Source organism: Perca flavescens, chromosome 15 (assembly GCF_004354835.1).
Source record: "Perca flavescens isolate YP-PL-M2 chromosome 15, PFLA_1.0, whole genome shotgun sequence".
Classification (NCBI taxonomy): Eukaryota; Metazoa; Chordata; class Actinopteri; order Perciformes; family Percidae; genus Perca; species Perca flavescens.
In genome coordinates, this window is record NC_041345.1 from 13,892,744 (window position 1) to 13,909,823 (window position 17,080).

The 17,080-nt window shown below is 42.4% G+C and overlaps 1 protein-coding gene across 4 annotated transcripts in view; it reads left to right on the top strand.

Moving 5' to 3' along the window:
• The first annotated feature begins 308 nt into the window (after nucleotides 1-308).
• The window catches only part of LOC114570403 (protein sidekick-2), an 88,965-nt gene continuing 72,193 nt past the window's right edge, over nucleotides 309-17,080 (top strand). For all 4 annotated transcript variants that reach the window (XM_028600721.1, XM_028600723.1, XM_028600722.1 and 1 more), the window contains exon 1: nucleotides 309-649. In XM_028600721.1, the coding sequence (XP_028456522.1) occupies nucleotides 493-649 (157 nt within the window). In that variant the 5' untranslated portion in view covers nucleotides 309-492. The remainder of the gene's footprint in view (nucleotides 650-17,080) is intronic.

The following is a 17,080-nucleotide window of genomic DNA, read 5'->3' on the forward strand; positions in this document are numbered from 1 at the left end:
GGACAGCTGCAATGGGAAGGTATTTAGAGAACAAATATACACATAGCTGATATTTGTATTTGATTTTAGAGGACTACACACTTCAAATGTCAGTTTGAGCAAAAGCTGTAATCTAGACATCACATGAACTTACAGACTGTGTGTAGCCACCATCTCGTTTTATATTCCTTATTTTTATTTCACTAATCTCTCTGTGATACATTCAGTGGTTATTCGGAGCAGTAGGAAGATGATGTCAATATTCCGTCTCGCACACTTGACAGCCGAGCAAATTCAATTGGACTGACTCCGCCTTGCTCATGCGGGACTTGTCCACAGGCTTTTCATACTACCGCGTGCCTGTCTGCATGCCTGGTGCTTTCTGGCGGAGTGAGCTCTCTCCACAATCCCCCAGTCACTCACCCTCATCACCAGTAGGCACTCTGACGCACAGGACCAGCAGCAGCGGCAGCAGCCAGGACTCTTCTCGGGAGCGTGTGGCCGCCGAGCAACATGTCCCCAGCGTGGAGAAGGGGAAGGCGCACCGGTGGCTCGACGGTGGCGCCGTGGACCATGGTTACAGCTGGACGGACTGGACAGGTCGGACAGGTGTGGGTCTCCTGTTGGATTCTGCTGTCGGCGACTTGTATGCTCAGCGCTCGGGCTCAAGGTAAGATGCACAACTCAGATTGTTTTCTGTCCACCTAATGTTGTTGCTGGAGGCGACCAGAGAAGCGCACAAGAAAGTATGTGGAAAAGCTGTATAGTGGCAAATAGGTTAGGCAAAAATATTAGGCGACCAAAAGCTGTTCCAAAATTGACATGCTTTTACAGATGTGGTCCAAACTTAGACCAGTTAAAGCACAATGCCTGACAAACACTAAATGAGATTAAATTAGTAAATTGTTAAATTCATTTCCTCCAACAACAACGTGAAGAAACTGTCGGTTTCGCCTCCACCACATATTCCCCATTGTAACTACAAGGCCACTTGCATGTTCTGCTCCAAAAGCTCTAGGAGCACAGCCAACCTCTGCAAAACTGTGCACTATTTAGAAGCAAATGTTAGTTATTTTAAAATACCCTATACGATTTTTCATTGTGAGCAATTTTAAATGCATCAGTTACCATATAATCATTATGATACAGTACATTGCTCTAAAATGCTCTGTGTCTGTAACTTTAAATCTTATAGATATACTATTTTCATAACATTTAAAAAAAATGCTCCAGTGTAATATGTAAAAAAAAAAAAGACCAGTGGCCCTGGATGAGAAAACTCAAAACAAATAGTTTCACTGTTTGTAGCCCTTCCTGCCTATATGCCACCTTAATAGCAGAACCATTCATTAACTTGTATGAATATGACTATGGAACAATGAAGCATAGCTGTTATTTGAAGGTTGTGTTACATTTACCTAATGTCCATTTTTGCACTCTCACTTGAAGTCAGTGTGAAAGTAATGGAGCAGAATGAATATATCACAACATGTAGGGTTCATTCACATCCAGCACATTCAGAAATATGTGGATAAAGGTGTGAACATGATCTACACTAATCATACAATTACTGTGAAATTGGTACGACTTGTCACTTGCCATCTGTCAGTGGGTGACATGTGCTTCTTGACCAGTGAGAAGGTAATACACTTGAGAGAAAAAGCCAGCAAGAGCAAATCTTTCCTGCCTCCATATTTCAGAATTGGAAAGGCATAACTGCCAGTTGTCAGATAAACTGAAGGTAAGTTGATTAAGGACAAAGTATATTGTGTGGGCTTACTGAGCTATCAATTTTATCAGCAGTCTTGATGTATATATTCACATTACTGGCATTCAACTTCTGCTTCAGATTCCAACCACAGGGTCATGGTTTTTATTACAGAGGGTCATGTATAACCACAACAGAAAGACGTATGTTTGACGTACAAATCCTTGAGGCATTTACTTCAATAAGTCCCAAAGGAGGGGAAAAAGTCTTGTATTGGAAGTTGACTCATATGAGAAGTGGCTTCTCTATGCACTCCATATCCTATAATCACAATGCTCAGTGCACCAAAGTGCTAAAAGCAGCATAATCCCTTTGCTTGTTTGTCTTTGAACAGGTTGCATTGCTAAAGTGCTCCCAACCTTATCTGAAAAGAGTCTCAGGCGTTTTTATTATGCAGGGCACAGTTCCTTTAGCTGTTATTACCACCCTTTTCTCGAGCTAACATGCGTGGAGTCTGTGAGGATCTGTTGAGTGCTTCAAAGCTACTTCACTGGCTTTTACCTTTCCTCCCCAAACAGACCTCTTTCTCATCTTGCAGTTGGTATTCAGGCCCCTTGAATGTTTCCGTCTGTGCATTAGCATTGGTGAGAGATTCACTCCTCTGTCTGCCTGCTCTTTCAATTGCGAAGGACCTCCTCTATAGCGCACAGTCCCTGCTTTAGGTCCTTTAGTGAAGACGCAGTTGCAGTCTTTACAGGGGGTCCTCTGACAAGCCAGAGGTCTTGTTCTTCTGAAGTAGGAAGCCAATATCATCCTCATGGGGCATCCGTGTTTGCAAATGACTGGCTGTGTGGCTGTGCCTTTGCCTGTACATAAAGTTAGAGATGTCATTCCCTGAGGATGTCATAAATTAGGTGACATACAGACACACAAGGTCCCCGGGAAACCGGAGGTGGCATGTACTTGTTTTTCAACAGGTTCCTGCTGAGGCTCCTGCTGTGTTTAATACTGCTGGCTGAGTGCACAAGAGGATACCTGATAGAGTCCACAAGGGAACCTTTCTCCTGGCTGCTCTCAGCATGCCATTTTTAGACTTATTAAGACCCCATCATCGAAATAGCAAGTAAATATGTGAGGTTTTGTCTATCTTCACCTCTTAGCGGTCTCTGTATCTTCTCACCCCTCCTCAAAGACTCCATTGCTGAAATCTACCCGTGTGTGTGTGTGTGTTTGTTTGTGTGTGTGTGCGCTTGATGACGCTTATTGTATATTCTTGTCTATTGAGCTTTAATCTAGCAGCATGGACATTCTGCCAACCGGCAGCTGCTATAATTTTCTGGACGTACGTTATTATGCAGCTTGACAGCTGTCAAGCATTTTCAAATCTTTAAATCTTATGATAATCCACCATGCTTACAAAAAGCATTTGTTTAAAACACTCTGAATCCTTGTGTGATTAAAACTCCCTGCTCTAATGCGGGCACCAGATCATAATTCATCTACATCAGTGACACACCAATACACACCCGCACGCAAACACATCTACTGAAAGATAGAAAAATCAATGTGTACAAGATTACACAACTCCATCAAGAGAAATATAAGACAGTTTTAATAGAATCAAAGGCATCTCTTAGTTCCAAAAAGACTGATGACAAACCAGATCATCTCCGCCCACACGTACAGCACTCCATCACAAATAATAGAAAGCTTAATCTGTTTTGCATGTAGCTCCACAAAAGTAGACCTACATACTCACATTGATGCCACATTGGCCTCAAGCATCTGATTTTAGACATAATAACAAATCCTGAGCCATATGTGATGAAATCATTGCGTTTTCCTAATCTTAAAGTCTGGGCTCTTGTACCCTAGCAGTGTGGTTTCATGGACATATCCGGAAAAGTCTGGCGGTACGCGGACATCCAATCGAACTAACACAACTGCAACGAGAGTCTATGGATGCACAGCGACCCATGGCAGTGGCTCGTTCTTCGGCTCAGCATCTTCAGGGGACACGCCCCCAGCGTCTCAGAGCAGATTTTGCACAATTTTGAAACCTCATTTTATATACTTGGCCATTTTTTTAATCATTCAAATTTGGCGGGTGGTTAATAACACATTTTCCTATGGTTTGACAGACACTATTATTTTTGCCTTACCAGGACTTTAAAGCACTTTCATCACGTCACAAGTTCCTTATGGTGCACAGTGATGTGGGAGTGCTGTAACATCTCAGCCACCGTACCATAATTACATGCAGTGCATATTTATGACATATGTATCTACCCTGTTTGGTGAAATGTAGTTAATTAAACATGTTCACTTCTCCAGAAAGCTAACAGATGTCTGCTGAAATTTGGACTAAATGCTTGTTTTCTTCGCAACATGGCTCATGCTCAGAAAGACCAGCTAGTGGCTTGCACAGCCTCAGGTGAAACGTGGTGGCAGCCTGGTTTCCAATTCAGGCTCCTTGTCAGTCTTCAGTGCCTGCCTCCCATGTCTGGCTGGTTGGCTGCTTTTTCTCTGGCTGCCAAATGCTGTCTACACATGTTTATTCATGTTGCCACAGGATGCTTTATTCACCAAGATGGAACATATCACAGCTGAAATAAAAAAAGAAAAAACAATCTGTGCTCATTGGCAGAAACATTTGAGATAAATTAATGATAACGCCTGATACCTTTTTTTTTTTTTTAAATAATAACAATGCTAATGTTTCAGAAAAGAAAGAAAAGTGCCTCGAACCTGTGTAAGGGTGACAGATGATTACGATCTGCTTTATTGTTGAAGAACAATCGGGCCGCTGTGCTGTCATTGTTTTTTAGCTTAAGGAGGCCTTTAATTGGCTCAGTCGAGCAGCAAAACTGTGTTTATAGTTCATAATGGAAATGTAATCAAATTAACTTTTACCGCAGGGTTTTGGCATTCACCCCTTGCCCAGTAATTGCCATTTGCCCGAAGGGCTATGGTAATGACTATTTGCATGGAGCAAAGAGTCCTATCTCCCACCATGAGTCTGTCATGCTGCCATATTAGAGGAGCTGGCTGAAATGATTACTTACTATGCAGGAGTTTAGTTTTGCTGTGCTAGGGTTAAGTACTTATCACTATGATATGAGTTTATGTTGAGAATTATATTGGCTAAAGAAGGCCCACAGTAACTACATGTTTTGTTATGATAGGCTAGAGAATTCAAGGTATGATGCAACCTGTGGGGTAAGACAAGATCCTAACCCTAAATGTTATGCAGACTGATTTTCTTTACCCACAGACAGCCTTTCTTTGTCATATTGTGTGAAAAATACAGATAAGGAAAGGTAAAGGCTTCTCAAATTATATTTTCCAATACTAGCTGCATTGACTGAGGAGGCAAGTCCTTCTTTTGGGGCCAATGTTAATCATAGCTGAGAGTGGTTTTGTTTCCATGTCTCCTTGTTTACTGATGAGGCTAAGGGGGGAAGAGACATATTCTTCACATATTAATTATCCTGGTTAAAAGTCTAATCAATCTGACACAGGACCAGGAGGCACCTCTTCAACTATCAAGAACAAAAAGAAATGTCAGGCCCTGAGCTGGGACTGGGAATGAAAAAGAAATGACCTTGTATAGGGGGGAGGATTCAAAGTGGCACTATTCCTTTAATTTGTCTAATATAATTATGTTATATTATATATATTTTGGTAAAATTCTGTTGTACATGCTGCTTCATCAAAGCATCATTCTAAGGATCGATTTGAAAAGCACTCAAAATGGTGTCATTACTTTCATCCAGAGAAAAGAGGGATTGTGCTAAGGCAGTTTTCTTGGACCATACATCTGTCTTGAAGCCCCAAGCTGTTCCTTGTAAACATTTAAACAACACAAAGGCAACTCAAGGAACACTGTGGTGAGAAACAATGCCTTTTTACAGCATAATGTGCACACTGAATCTCTGCTCTCGTTCGGCTTTCCCCTCCTGGGGACTGGTGAGTGTGTTCTTGTGTTGTGAATAAAATGGCAAAAGAGGCAAAGAGATAGAGAAATGGTGGGGGTGTGGGTTCCATGTTTTGTCTCCCTCTCATAGTAAAAACAACTGTTGGTGCCAATCCATTTTTCTTTGTACTGTACATTCACATGAATTAATTCACATGTTGACATTGGGTTCCATTCTTCTGCTGACCTCAAATTAAGCCAGTCACAAAATTGGTTATGTTACCTAACCGCCAGCAGCAAGTTTCCCCACAGGAAATGATGACATGGATAAACAATGTTGCTGTTTCACCTAATACAGAAACATGTAAAAGGAAATATAAACAAAGCCCCACGACATATGGAACTGGATAATACTGGAAGAGAATATTTTTTTTTGCTTACAGTTCTTCTTCACTGCCTGCTTGTTTGACTATTAAAGTTGCATCTTCCTTACCTTGCACGGCATCTGGATTCTTATGATATCACGAGATCACGCAATAATCGCAATGGCTACGCGAAAGACAGATGGTTCATCTAATCACGTGCCAGGTATTTTTTTTAATAAAGTGCCTGCCCTTTTTCAAATAGTTTCCAATGACGGCTTCTCATTTTGTAACAAACCATCTGGTACGTCAGGTTAGCATCTTCCAGCTGATACTGCCAACTTTAACTTTGCTGTTTGAAGAGAGCATTTTTTGTTTATGTGCCATGTCCCATGCATGGAGGTGAGGTCAGGGGTCAGCAGGTTGGGCATGGGTGAGCGGATAAACTATTTCAGTTCATGGCAGGTCTAGAAAGAAGAATCGTCCGTGCTCTCCATCTGCAGGGCTGAGTTTGCTGCTCTGGCTGTGCTTGGCAGTAGGCCTACCAGTCCCACTAGGGGCCCTGGCGAAATGTCTCAAGCTGCATCTCAATGCCGTGTGCTCAGTATTGATTAGGACCAGAGCTGACTCTCACTCACCATTGTCCTGTTCTTGGCCACATGGGATTCCATATCATGTTTGATATCAATTTTGTTCCGCAACACCTGGTTTCTTCCTCACAGTGCTCCACCTTTACTGTAAACAAATGGCTTGCAACACACATACCAGGCAATGTCAGTGTGGATGTTAAAACGCGGAACATGCAAAGGCATCAAGTGAGATAAATCTTAAAAATTCCAACCGACAATCTCATCCAGCAGTTTTTTTGTCTTTGCTGATAAGGAATTCTCGTCTGGTATACATTGCATAGAGTATAGCTTGATGTCATTGTAGTATGGCAACACTTTAATATATAATATAGAGAAGTACATGTAACACACACCAAGGGTTTATTAAGATGCTGATCACTATAAGTACACTTGAAAGAAGGAAATAGTGTTGCACACTCTGGCTCCATATACCTTTCTCTTTTATTTAGATGATGTTTTGGCCCTCAAGAGCAACAATCATGAAGCACTTTTATGTACACATATCATTGATCACTGTCCTTGCCTCTAACATCAGCAGAGTGTCAGTTCAGAAGTGTGATGGTGATGGGAGCTGACAGTGGCTCATGTCACATCTGGATTCCCTTTCCTTGACCTCTCAGCACAAGCCATGAAAGTGCTTCAGGTGCGAGACTAAACCATATGGTGGGATTCAACCATGTGTCAAATCCCAGACAAAACCTTTGTCCAACACTGTATGGAAGCCTGCTTTCTTCTCCTAAGGCACATTGCACGTAGAGAGATATTTACAGACGTCAACCTGATGATTTCTGTTATAAATCTTTTTTTTTTAAACTAATCACAGGTATGAAGGCATTATTACAACTACATTATCTGAGAGCTCAATGATGGATGACATATTTGACTACAATCTTCTCTACCGATAATGATCATTACATATTATTTCATGTGCTAAAGAAAGAATTGACTGGTGAGATTTAAAGTACTTAGAAGACAGAAAATGAACAAAGGTTCCAGAAACAGGGATGGTCCGAGAGCTTGACTGCTTGACTGATACAAATTATGTAGGTGTGCAGTACATACAGAAATCAATAGAGCACAGCAGCTCCTATTTAAATCAACGAATTGAGAAACTTGTGTTCACTCTTCCTCTACATGGTTACAGGATTAATTGATGCAGGGCCACAGAGAGCCAGTATTTGACAATGGAGCATGATTCTGCCAATACGCAAATCGAGTCCATCATGTGTTTCTGCCTGAAATGATTTAGGGTCATTTTGGGAGAGCTCCTCAGAGGTTAAGTGGGAAGTCTGTGGGACTTTGCACCTCTGAAAACAAACAAAACATCACAAGGATGAAAGAAATCCTGTGCAGAGACATATATTTATTTCAATTTCAAAGACAGCTTGAAAGAGGAATCCAATAAAAGTGCCTTTGTTGCATAAACGCATGTTAGCAGATACACAAACGCACACAGCAAAAGAGTGCATGTACACCAATAAGCAAACACATTTACCTACTCTGACACATGCACCTGCAAACACATGCGTGAATTGTTTCATTATCGCTAAATGGAGCTTTATCAAAAGACCAAAACAGTGTGTGAATGCTGTTTTCGGCACGACTAATGCACAGCCATGGTGTCTCGTGTGAATAGACAAAATCAGAATCAGCTTTCTCAGTGTGAAACGTCATGCTCTTATGGTCCTCTGTGCAAAATACTTTCCAATTTAACTTGTCCCCATGCCATGTTGCAGTCGCTGCCAACTGCAGTGAGGTGATGGAGAAACGGGAACAGAAAGAGAAATGAATATTGCTATGGACATTGTGAGGAGGCAATAGGTGGGGGGATGGTAGGGTGGGGGCTGGGGGGGTATTGATGGAGGAAAGAAAGGATAGCGCTGCATCAGTGGGGTAGAGATTGCTGTGGTATACAGTAGCACAAATCCTAAATTCTGTGCAGATCCGATGGTAGCTAGGAAACAGCTGACAGTAAAATGGGGGGATCAAAGGGATTAGTGTGCCCAGTTTGAGCCCAAACAGTAACCCTTCCACTTCTCCCTCTGCCAGCCTTTTTATACATTCACCCCTGCATTTCAGTAGTGTGTTCTGCCCGTTAGACACAACCCATCTCTGGTTATCCTACCCTGAGTCTAATTGTTTAATTTGGAATGAGTCTTTTTACACACTCTTTAGCTCTTTACAAACTCTTACAGAAAGGCAGTGTGTAGAAAAAGGTCACTCTTTCAATTTTAGAAGTGAATTAGACACAGTGGCAAAAAACGTCCCCGCTCGAACACACCAGAGCTCCAGAATAACTTTTTTCACTAGGAGCACAGTGACCTCCAACTGAAAATTTTATGGGCGCAACCAGAAAATGTAGGGGCACACACCGTAAATCAACATGCTAACCAAATATTCACATTTCTACTAATTTCTACTGTATTACTAATACATGCTTTGATAAAAGATGCAGACATTACAATGTGCTGTTTCAAATTCAGTGTCACATTTTATTGTGCACTTTTGAAGATGCAACATAGAAGGTAAACCGACAGCACCATCGCTGTCATGACAGTACAAATATAAAAAAATATAATAACATTCCACTAGAACAAGTAGCCGGCTTTTGAATTTGGTGAAGGATAGTTCCTCCTTAGCAGCGAAGTAGGCCGTGTTAAATTTCATGAAAAAACCTTTCTCTGCCTCATCTGTACTCTGATTTACAGCCTCTTGTCTTCTAAAAGCAACCGGCAGTGGCATTGCTTTTTCATTTATTAACATGTCACGGCATACTCTATGCTTGAGGCTAAGATTGTGTTTAACTAGTATCTTGTGCTTATACTGGCAAACTTTGTGTTACCCGCAGTTATGGGGTAGCGACTGCAACATTCGCAGTTCATGGAGTTTGGCTCAACCAGCTGAATTCTAGCAGCCAGACGTCCCGAAAATGGTTGGTTCGGGCCTTTTTCGCCACACAAACCTCTGACTCTGAATCATTATCCGACTGTGACAATGTAGACTCCGGCACTAGCACACTAGCCGCAGGTCGGAAGAACGAGTCAATAGTTTACTTGCTCGTTGTTCAGACGCACATAGCAGGTTGTGATATCTGTCTCCTTCCCACAGATGTTTACGCATGCTCGATTATCTCTAGGACCCTCCCCCTCCACACATTAGCCACTTGAAGTGGCCATTCCCTATCCTTCTCACACTCATTGGCCTTGCCACAGATGTGACCCTTCCACGTTTAACATGCAAAAAAAAAAAAAAAAAGGATGCAAATTTACTGGTCGCACATGTGCGACTGGATGTAAAATTCAGTCGCACACTCTCACATTTTGGTCGCAGTGTGGAGCCCTGCACACACACACATACACACACACACACACACACACAGAGTACAGAAAACAATACAAATGCCTACACACAAGTAATCCAGACAAAACAAAGACATTGCATCTGAGGGAAGAGGATGCACATGTCAGACGCAATCAGTGCTGCCTTTTGTGATCTGAGTAAGATTTCCTGTCACTTGGGCTTGAGACGCAGCCTGCTTAATTCTGCAGGGGATTGCCATGTCCCAAATGCTTCGGTCACTGTCTCCTCTTGTCTCAGAGTCAGAGAGACATACCTAAACAAACGAGCCTGAGCGTCCCCTGTTGGGGACATGTACTGTACCACACCAGGAAGACTTCTGTCAATGTTGGCTCCCTGTCTCCACGCTGGAGATGCAGCGGACATGTGAACACACTCTAGGCTGACACAGAGCTTTACCCAAGAGAGTAAAGCCAAATCAGATCTACATCATATGTGACATACATATGATGGCTCAAAACTGATTTGTGATGCCTGACTTAAGCAAGAGCATAACGGCAGCAACAAAGGGAGGATTGCCTCATGTTTGTGAGCAGATTCTCCATGTGGACATATGATGGCTGCAGATGCTCAGACTTGTGTTGCTGTTGCAGAGGCCTCGGGCTAAATTTCTGTGTCATTGTCCTCAAAGCTTTCAAATTGCTGGTCAAGCTATTTTCATTTGCAAGTAGGGGCTTTAAAGGGGTAATTTCCTTGTTCTGTGAAAGGAAATGTTCAAGCACATATCTTATTGTAGCAATGCTGGACATGTTCTCTGCCTGTGGGGACAACAGAAATGTTAGAGTCAGTGGGATTATATCAGTTTAATGAAGTTGCTCCGGCCGATGTTTAATTTCATGAAATTCAATTAAAAGCTTTATTTCCATTTCTGTGATCACTCAAGGGGTCGCGTTCATTAGATTATAGAGAAGGAATTGTGAGAAGAATTTACCATTAACAAATGTGTTCTTTGAGTGCATGTTATGCTGATCCGCTAGTGACTTTCAAGTGCTTTACAGTGAGTATTGTGACTGTATAAGAAGAGAAAAGCTGCAACAGAAAATGTAATTGTAGGGGAAGGAACAGAGTGGAATAAGTGGGTTGCTTGGGTTTGTATGGTATGCAAAGATAGAAAGAAGTACAGCTGTTAGAAATGGACAATAGCTGCAATCACAGTAGCATAGCAGCTACCCTTCCACTTTTATCTTCCTCTTTTGGCCCCCGTTCTGATTTAATTGTTGAAGCTCCTGTTATATGCTATATATATTCAAGTGGGCCCAGCACTTTTCTTGTCTCCACTGCATTAGTGAGGAGTAGTGAAGAAGAGAAAAAGAGACCAGGTAAACGATAGAGACAACATGTACCCCACCAGTTATGACAAACACAGACTGCAGAGCTGACACATGCAAACTCAAAGGGTGGTGGTGTTTAAAAGCTTTAATCACACCACTGCTCGGAGCCCATTGTGGCGTTGCACTCCGCATCATTGAAAGCTTGTTTTATTAATGTTGTCCAGAGTGAAGTACCGTGGGGTAGTGGGGGTTGGGGGGGATGCATTGTGTTCTTGATTTAAAGTGGGGTGGAGCAGAAACAATGGCCATGAAAAAAACATGGCAAGGCTGTGAGAAGCAGCCCACTTCCATTACTTTAGAAGGCACAGTGCCCAAAATGGTGCATAAGCAAGTAGATGTACAATATAGAGAGAAACAGTCACACATTGTGATTCTATAACAACTCTATTCATACGTCAAAATGTGCAGTCATGTCAGTCTTACTACGTAGAAGAGTCTTTTTCCCCCCCAGATATCAGTCATAGAGAAAGTCTTGGTTTTTGCGCTCTGGTTGACTGTTTGAAATTAGTTCATCATGTGTCTTATGTGACACATACAAGCCAATCAAGGCAAAGTGTGCTGTCCTTGAGTGAGAGGGTGAAGTGAAATCTTGTGCGAGTCTGATGCCTAATTGCTCTCATTAGCAGCCGAAGTTCACACCAGTTATTCTGCACAATTAACCAGCTGCCACCAAGATGTTATGAGGCAGAATGTTGCAGTGGGTCAATGAAAAAAAAAGGGGTTGTAATTAATTCTCACTTAAATTAATGATTTCATATTTCAAAGGTTGGTACAATGGCATTTTTGGTTGTTGAAATTCCCCAAGGGGAGACCACTGATGAGTGTTTTTGTGCGTCATGTGTAAATGAGGTGTGCGCAAATGATGGAAATCAGGAGCCATTGTTGTTTGACAGTAGGCACCTTTGCAGTGATTGCCTGTGTTATTAATTTATGGGATGAGAAGAGGCAGGCTTCTCCAGCCTCTGATGGTTACGTACCACATTAAAGAACTGCTGCTATGAATGACACTCAGGACTAATGAATATGAATATATTTATAAAAATAGACACGGCTCCCCTCTCAGTGCATATTGGGAGTGACAGTCACATTGGCTGGGTGATGAGAGAGGCAACCGCTGCCCCTGGAGATTGAGGGATCAGACAAACAACCCGCACACGCAAACACAATCACACACACACACACACACACAAACACACAAACATGATGACATTCCAAAAGGACCCCATGCATTTAAGAATGACAATCGTGTCATCTCATGATACCATTCACTCACTGGACACAAACAATCTGATCTATCAAAGCCTGCACCTACTTCACTGTTATGTCCCTGAAATAATACCGCAGTATCCATCATAACTAATTGCTCCATTTGTGCATGATGAACAGTGAATAGATCATTTGTTATTATGTGTGAAATATCAAGCAGGTGGGTGACTTGAAAGAGGATTTCTCTTACTTTTGAAAATCCACAGGTGTCATGTTGTTTACTGGTGATTTATGCTGCACAGAAAACACATTTACATCGCCTGTCAACCAATTTATAGACTGTTTCCTGTGGAAACAAAGTGCAGTAATTTATTGTCATTAATGCACAATTCATTACTTTCAGACTTACTTTGGGTAAATGAGGATATGTCAATTTATCTCTCTTGTGTTTGCAGTTTGGCATTTAAACACTGTCATTACATTACGTTGCTATTAATTACGAACCAATCTTAACTGAAAGGCTTTTACTCATATTGTTTCCAATATACAACAAGGGACGCTTTCAGTTTTACAGTTGCTGTTTGCAATCAGTAGCAGACCTATGCAATAGGAAACTTTTCTTCTTCGTGACTAGAAATAAAGATCAGTGAGTAATCTATCACATGCAGTCCATTGCACACAGGCTTGTTTCTCTAAAGATGTATTTAATTTTCCTATTTATCAACATCAAACCTAAAAAAAAATATATACGTCCCAGCCAACAGCCATCAGAGAAATTTAGTATCACTGAGTTCTTTCTTGAACACAGATGATAGTTATGGCAAATAAGAATATGCAAATATCTTCATCTGTTTCCCTTGGTCGGCGGCAATTTTAATTGATTAATTGAGAATGTTTATTTGATTGGTTGCGGCTTAATAATGCAAGATGTTATTTGTCAAGCTGTTCACTTTAGGTTCAACAGTGTGACTGTTTGCCTTCCATTTTCCCCCGAAAGTTAATATCCTTATCTTCCCCGAGTTAGAAGCACAGGCAGGACCAATCCCTCAAAGATTTGTGAAGGACTGATTGAGATAAGTGGCATTCTCATTGGCTCTGACAGACGTAACCTTGGTGAGTGTTCTCTGGCAGCAACTTGAGGAGGATGGCAGACTGTGAGTGTCGGACATTGGGCATGACTGACACCATGGTGCTAACCTTGAGCCAGGTTCCTGTAGAGAAGTGGCTCGGTATTTAAGGCCCAGAGAAAACTCAGTGAGCATCTGACTTAACTGGGTTAGACTGCACCCATGGATGCAAGCCATCAAACTGAACTAATTAACAGCTGAAACAACCTTGAAAGCTGCAGACAACAGTGCGTTAGCAGCATTTTGCCCCCCCCCACCACTCTCATTCCCCCACTATTGTGGTGTCTGTGCTATGTGCTATGGTACTCAATTCATTTATTCTGCACTTCAACAACTGTTACTTTATAATCGTTTTTCTCCAGCAGAAATTAGGTTAGAAGTACCTACCCATCAAACCGTTCTGTTGAAAATTGGAGAGGCATAAAAGACAGATAAAAGCACTGCATGTTGCCCCTGAAAAAACATGTCGGTTTGTGGGGTTGGAGACAGAGAAAGGGAGAGAGCAGATGCAAGAGCAAGCTCAGAAAAATGCTCATCACTTTCTAGGATGCTCATAAAGATTCTGCTTAATGGGATGACTCATTTATTTACTTGTATTTCTATGTTGGCATGTCTGTTCATGGTGTTGCGCTAGAAAGCGAATGTCTGTGCTTTCGACTTATGTTCACATGAATCAAAAACAGTAAAAAGGATTTTCTAAAAGGGGAGACTCATCACATTCTGTCAGATTTGAACTCTCATACCACTGAGCCCCAGGGATTCTGTTTGATTTCTTCCTGATTCAGCAAGGCTGCCATTTTCTTCTGTGGGTAGTTTGACTTGAGTTGTTGCAGGAGGTCAGGGGCCAATTCAAGATTATTGAATAATAAATAAATAGAAATGTATTCTGACTGTAGCTGATCCCTGTTGTTTCTTTTCCTCTCACTTTGCTGGGCAGACAGACAGCAGCTGGGGCCTTGTATTCGCTGTAATGGCCTGTATATATGCAGGGTTTCATATTTCAATCACCACCACGGCAGCAGAAATTGGTGGTTTAAGATGAAATTGGAATTGGAAAGTGGCTATCGTGTCTGCATGAGGAAACACATTTGAATCCCAGTGGAGAAGGTGCTTGGCAGCTGCATCTGGAACGCAGACTGACAAGTCCTTAGGAGTGGAGTTAAAGTTAGAGCCACAAGTGCTCCGGAGCCTTTCAAGCCTTAGCCAAATGATTTTCCAGCGGAGGTCGCATCAGGGACATGAGATTTGAGGAAGTATTTCATAATAGCCCTATAATCAATGATTCATTACTGGAAATAGTAATGAGCCATAAATGATGTATTGGACTCTAATGAGGTAGATCTACTCACATCGTTAAATGTCACAGGGCTGCTTATTCATGTTAATAAGGTATTTGTGATAATTAATGGTTTGTGTCATTTGGCTATGAAGTATATGTAAAATGATATGCCAGTACACGTACATTTGCTTTTTGTTGTGCTGTAAGGCCGTGGAAAACCAGTCTCTACTTTAATTTATTGCTGTCACTTATTTCTGTTCCTCACACAGTCTTTTCTCTCTGCTACATTAACTGAATATTCATTATGTGGCTAATAGTGGTGCCTTTGAAGAGGAATGATCATATTTAATTTTCTTGCCTGAGAAGGAATAAGTCAGTGAAGAGAGTGTGGAGGAGAGGAGTGTATGGGAAAGATTAAGGGGAGGGAGTGAGAGAATTAGATCAAGCGATGAATGGAGCGGCAGAGGGGCATGGAGTTTATGGACCGGCAGGGCTGGGAGGGTGGAGGGAGGGAGGGGGTGAGTGTCCAGATTACAATATGATTATATCAGTCTATCCGCCTGATAGCATTGATTGACCTGCACCTGTGTCTCCCCAACTCCTCCATCTCTCAATGCCAGTACAGTGTATGAGGATTCGAGGATTCTCCTGCTTGGAAGAAGAGAGTCATTCTTTTTACTTTTTTTCCGCTTTACTCTTGGCGAGAGAGGGGAGGGGATCAAATTATGAGAAGAAAAAAAAAAACTCAACCAGTGGCCACAGCGGCATTTCTTCGCTCCAGCAGCTGCAGTCCCTGGCTGCGTTTATCGCTTTATCGATTACCATCACAAGGCAGTAATTTGCCGGGACTTGCAGGGACATGATTAAAGATCCGCAAGCATTGCACGGTGGCTCAAGTTGGTGCCGGGGTGTCATGTTGCTGAACACACGCTGACACACACACACACACACACACACACACACACACACACACACACACACACACACACACGAACGCACACACACAGAAACCAATGCTCTGGTAAGCAAGAAGTGCTCAAGGGAGGGGGGCGAGGGGTGCATTCCTGTCATAGACATCAATGGCTTTAAATCTCCTGAGCTAACCTTTTAATGCTCTCAGTTCCTTATGGCTGGCTGGATAATTGATTGTGTTTGGTCTAATGGGATTAAGAGGCAGTAGTGGCCTTGGGCTGGACACAGTGGTGGTGATGGCAGCAGTGGTAGCGGATTGGAAGATGGAGAGCTAGATAGAAGCATAAAGTGAATGGAGTGTGGATTGAATCGAGACATAGGTGTGTGTCTGAGTGTGTGTTATAGTGTAAAAAAGAGTGAGAGAGAATTATAGTGTAAGAAAGAGTGAGAGAGAATGACAGAGAGTGACAGAGACAGAGAAAAGCAGCAGATTTCAAGAGTGAGATGAAGGAGGCTAAAAACAGGGAGGATAGATAGCTGTGGGTCTCCTTCTCAGTCCATCCCTAATTAGTTGTATGAGAAAACCAGGGAGTTGATGGTATCCCCAAGTGAAAAGCTTGTTAGCGTAAGAGATACTATCTGCCGGCTATTGGTTTTAGCTGTGTTTTTCTCACTGGGTGAGTCACTGGGTCTGCGGTGTGCAGCGAGATGAAAGCAGCGGGAAAATGAGAGCCAAGGTGGTGAAGCCCATCCCCCTCTTATTACCCCGGTATAAAGCCTGTCCTATCCTAACTTATCAACAGCCTCTGTGCTTTAGCTTCATCCCTTACACCAGAGCTTTTGAATGTGTCAGTCTGCTAGCCTCCCTTTCTTCTTGGAATTATTTTTAACTTCCCTCCACACTTGGGATGAGATAAAAGCAGAAGTTTGTGTGGGAGAGTAGTGAGGGATGAGGCTGCGGTTAGTACATTTTTGCTGGAGTTTTCACTGACTGTTTGTCGCCCTGTATATTGCAGCCGTGTGTCTGGAATCCCCCGTCTCTTTGTGCGGCGCGTGGCACTATCATGAGCACACATGCAGCGCAGAGCTGTCGTCACTGCCAGTTTTTTAGTTTTTACATCTACCCCCTTTCTAGTACTACACACCAGCACCTCCCTCTCCATCTGTGTTGTATACAGCAAGGCAAAGCCTACGGGTTAAGAGGGTCTGTCGTTGGTGGATTGCTGGCTCTATTCATAAGTCCAGCCAGCCAGATCATGCCACAGATCCAGGTT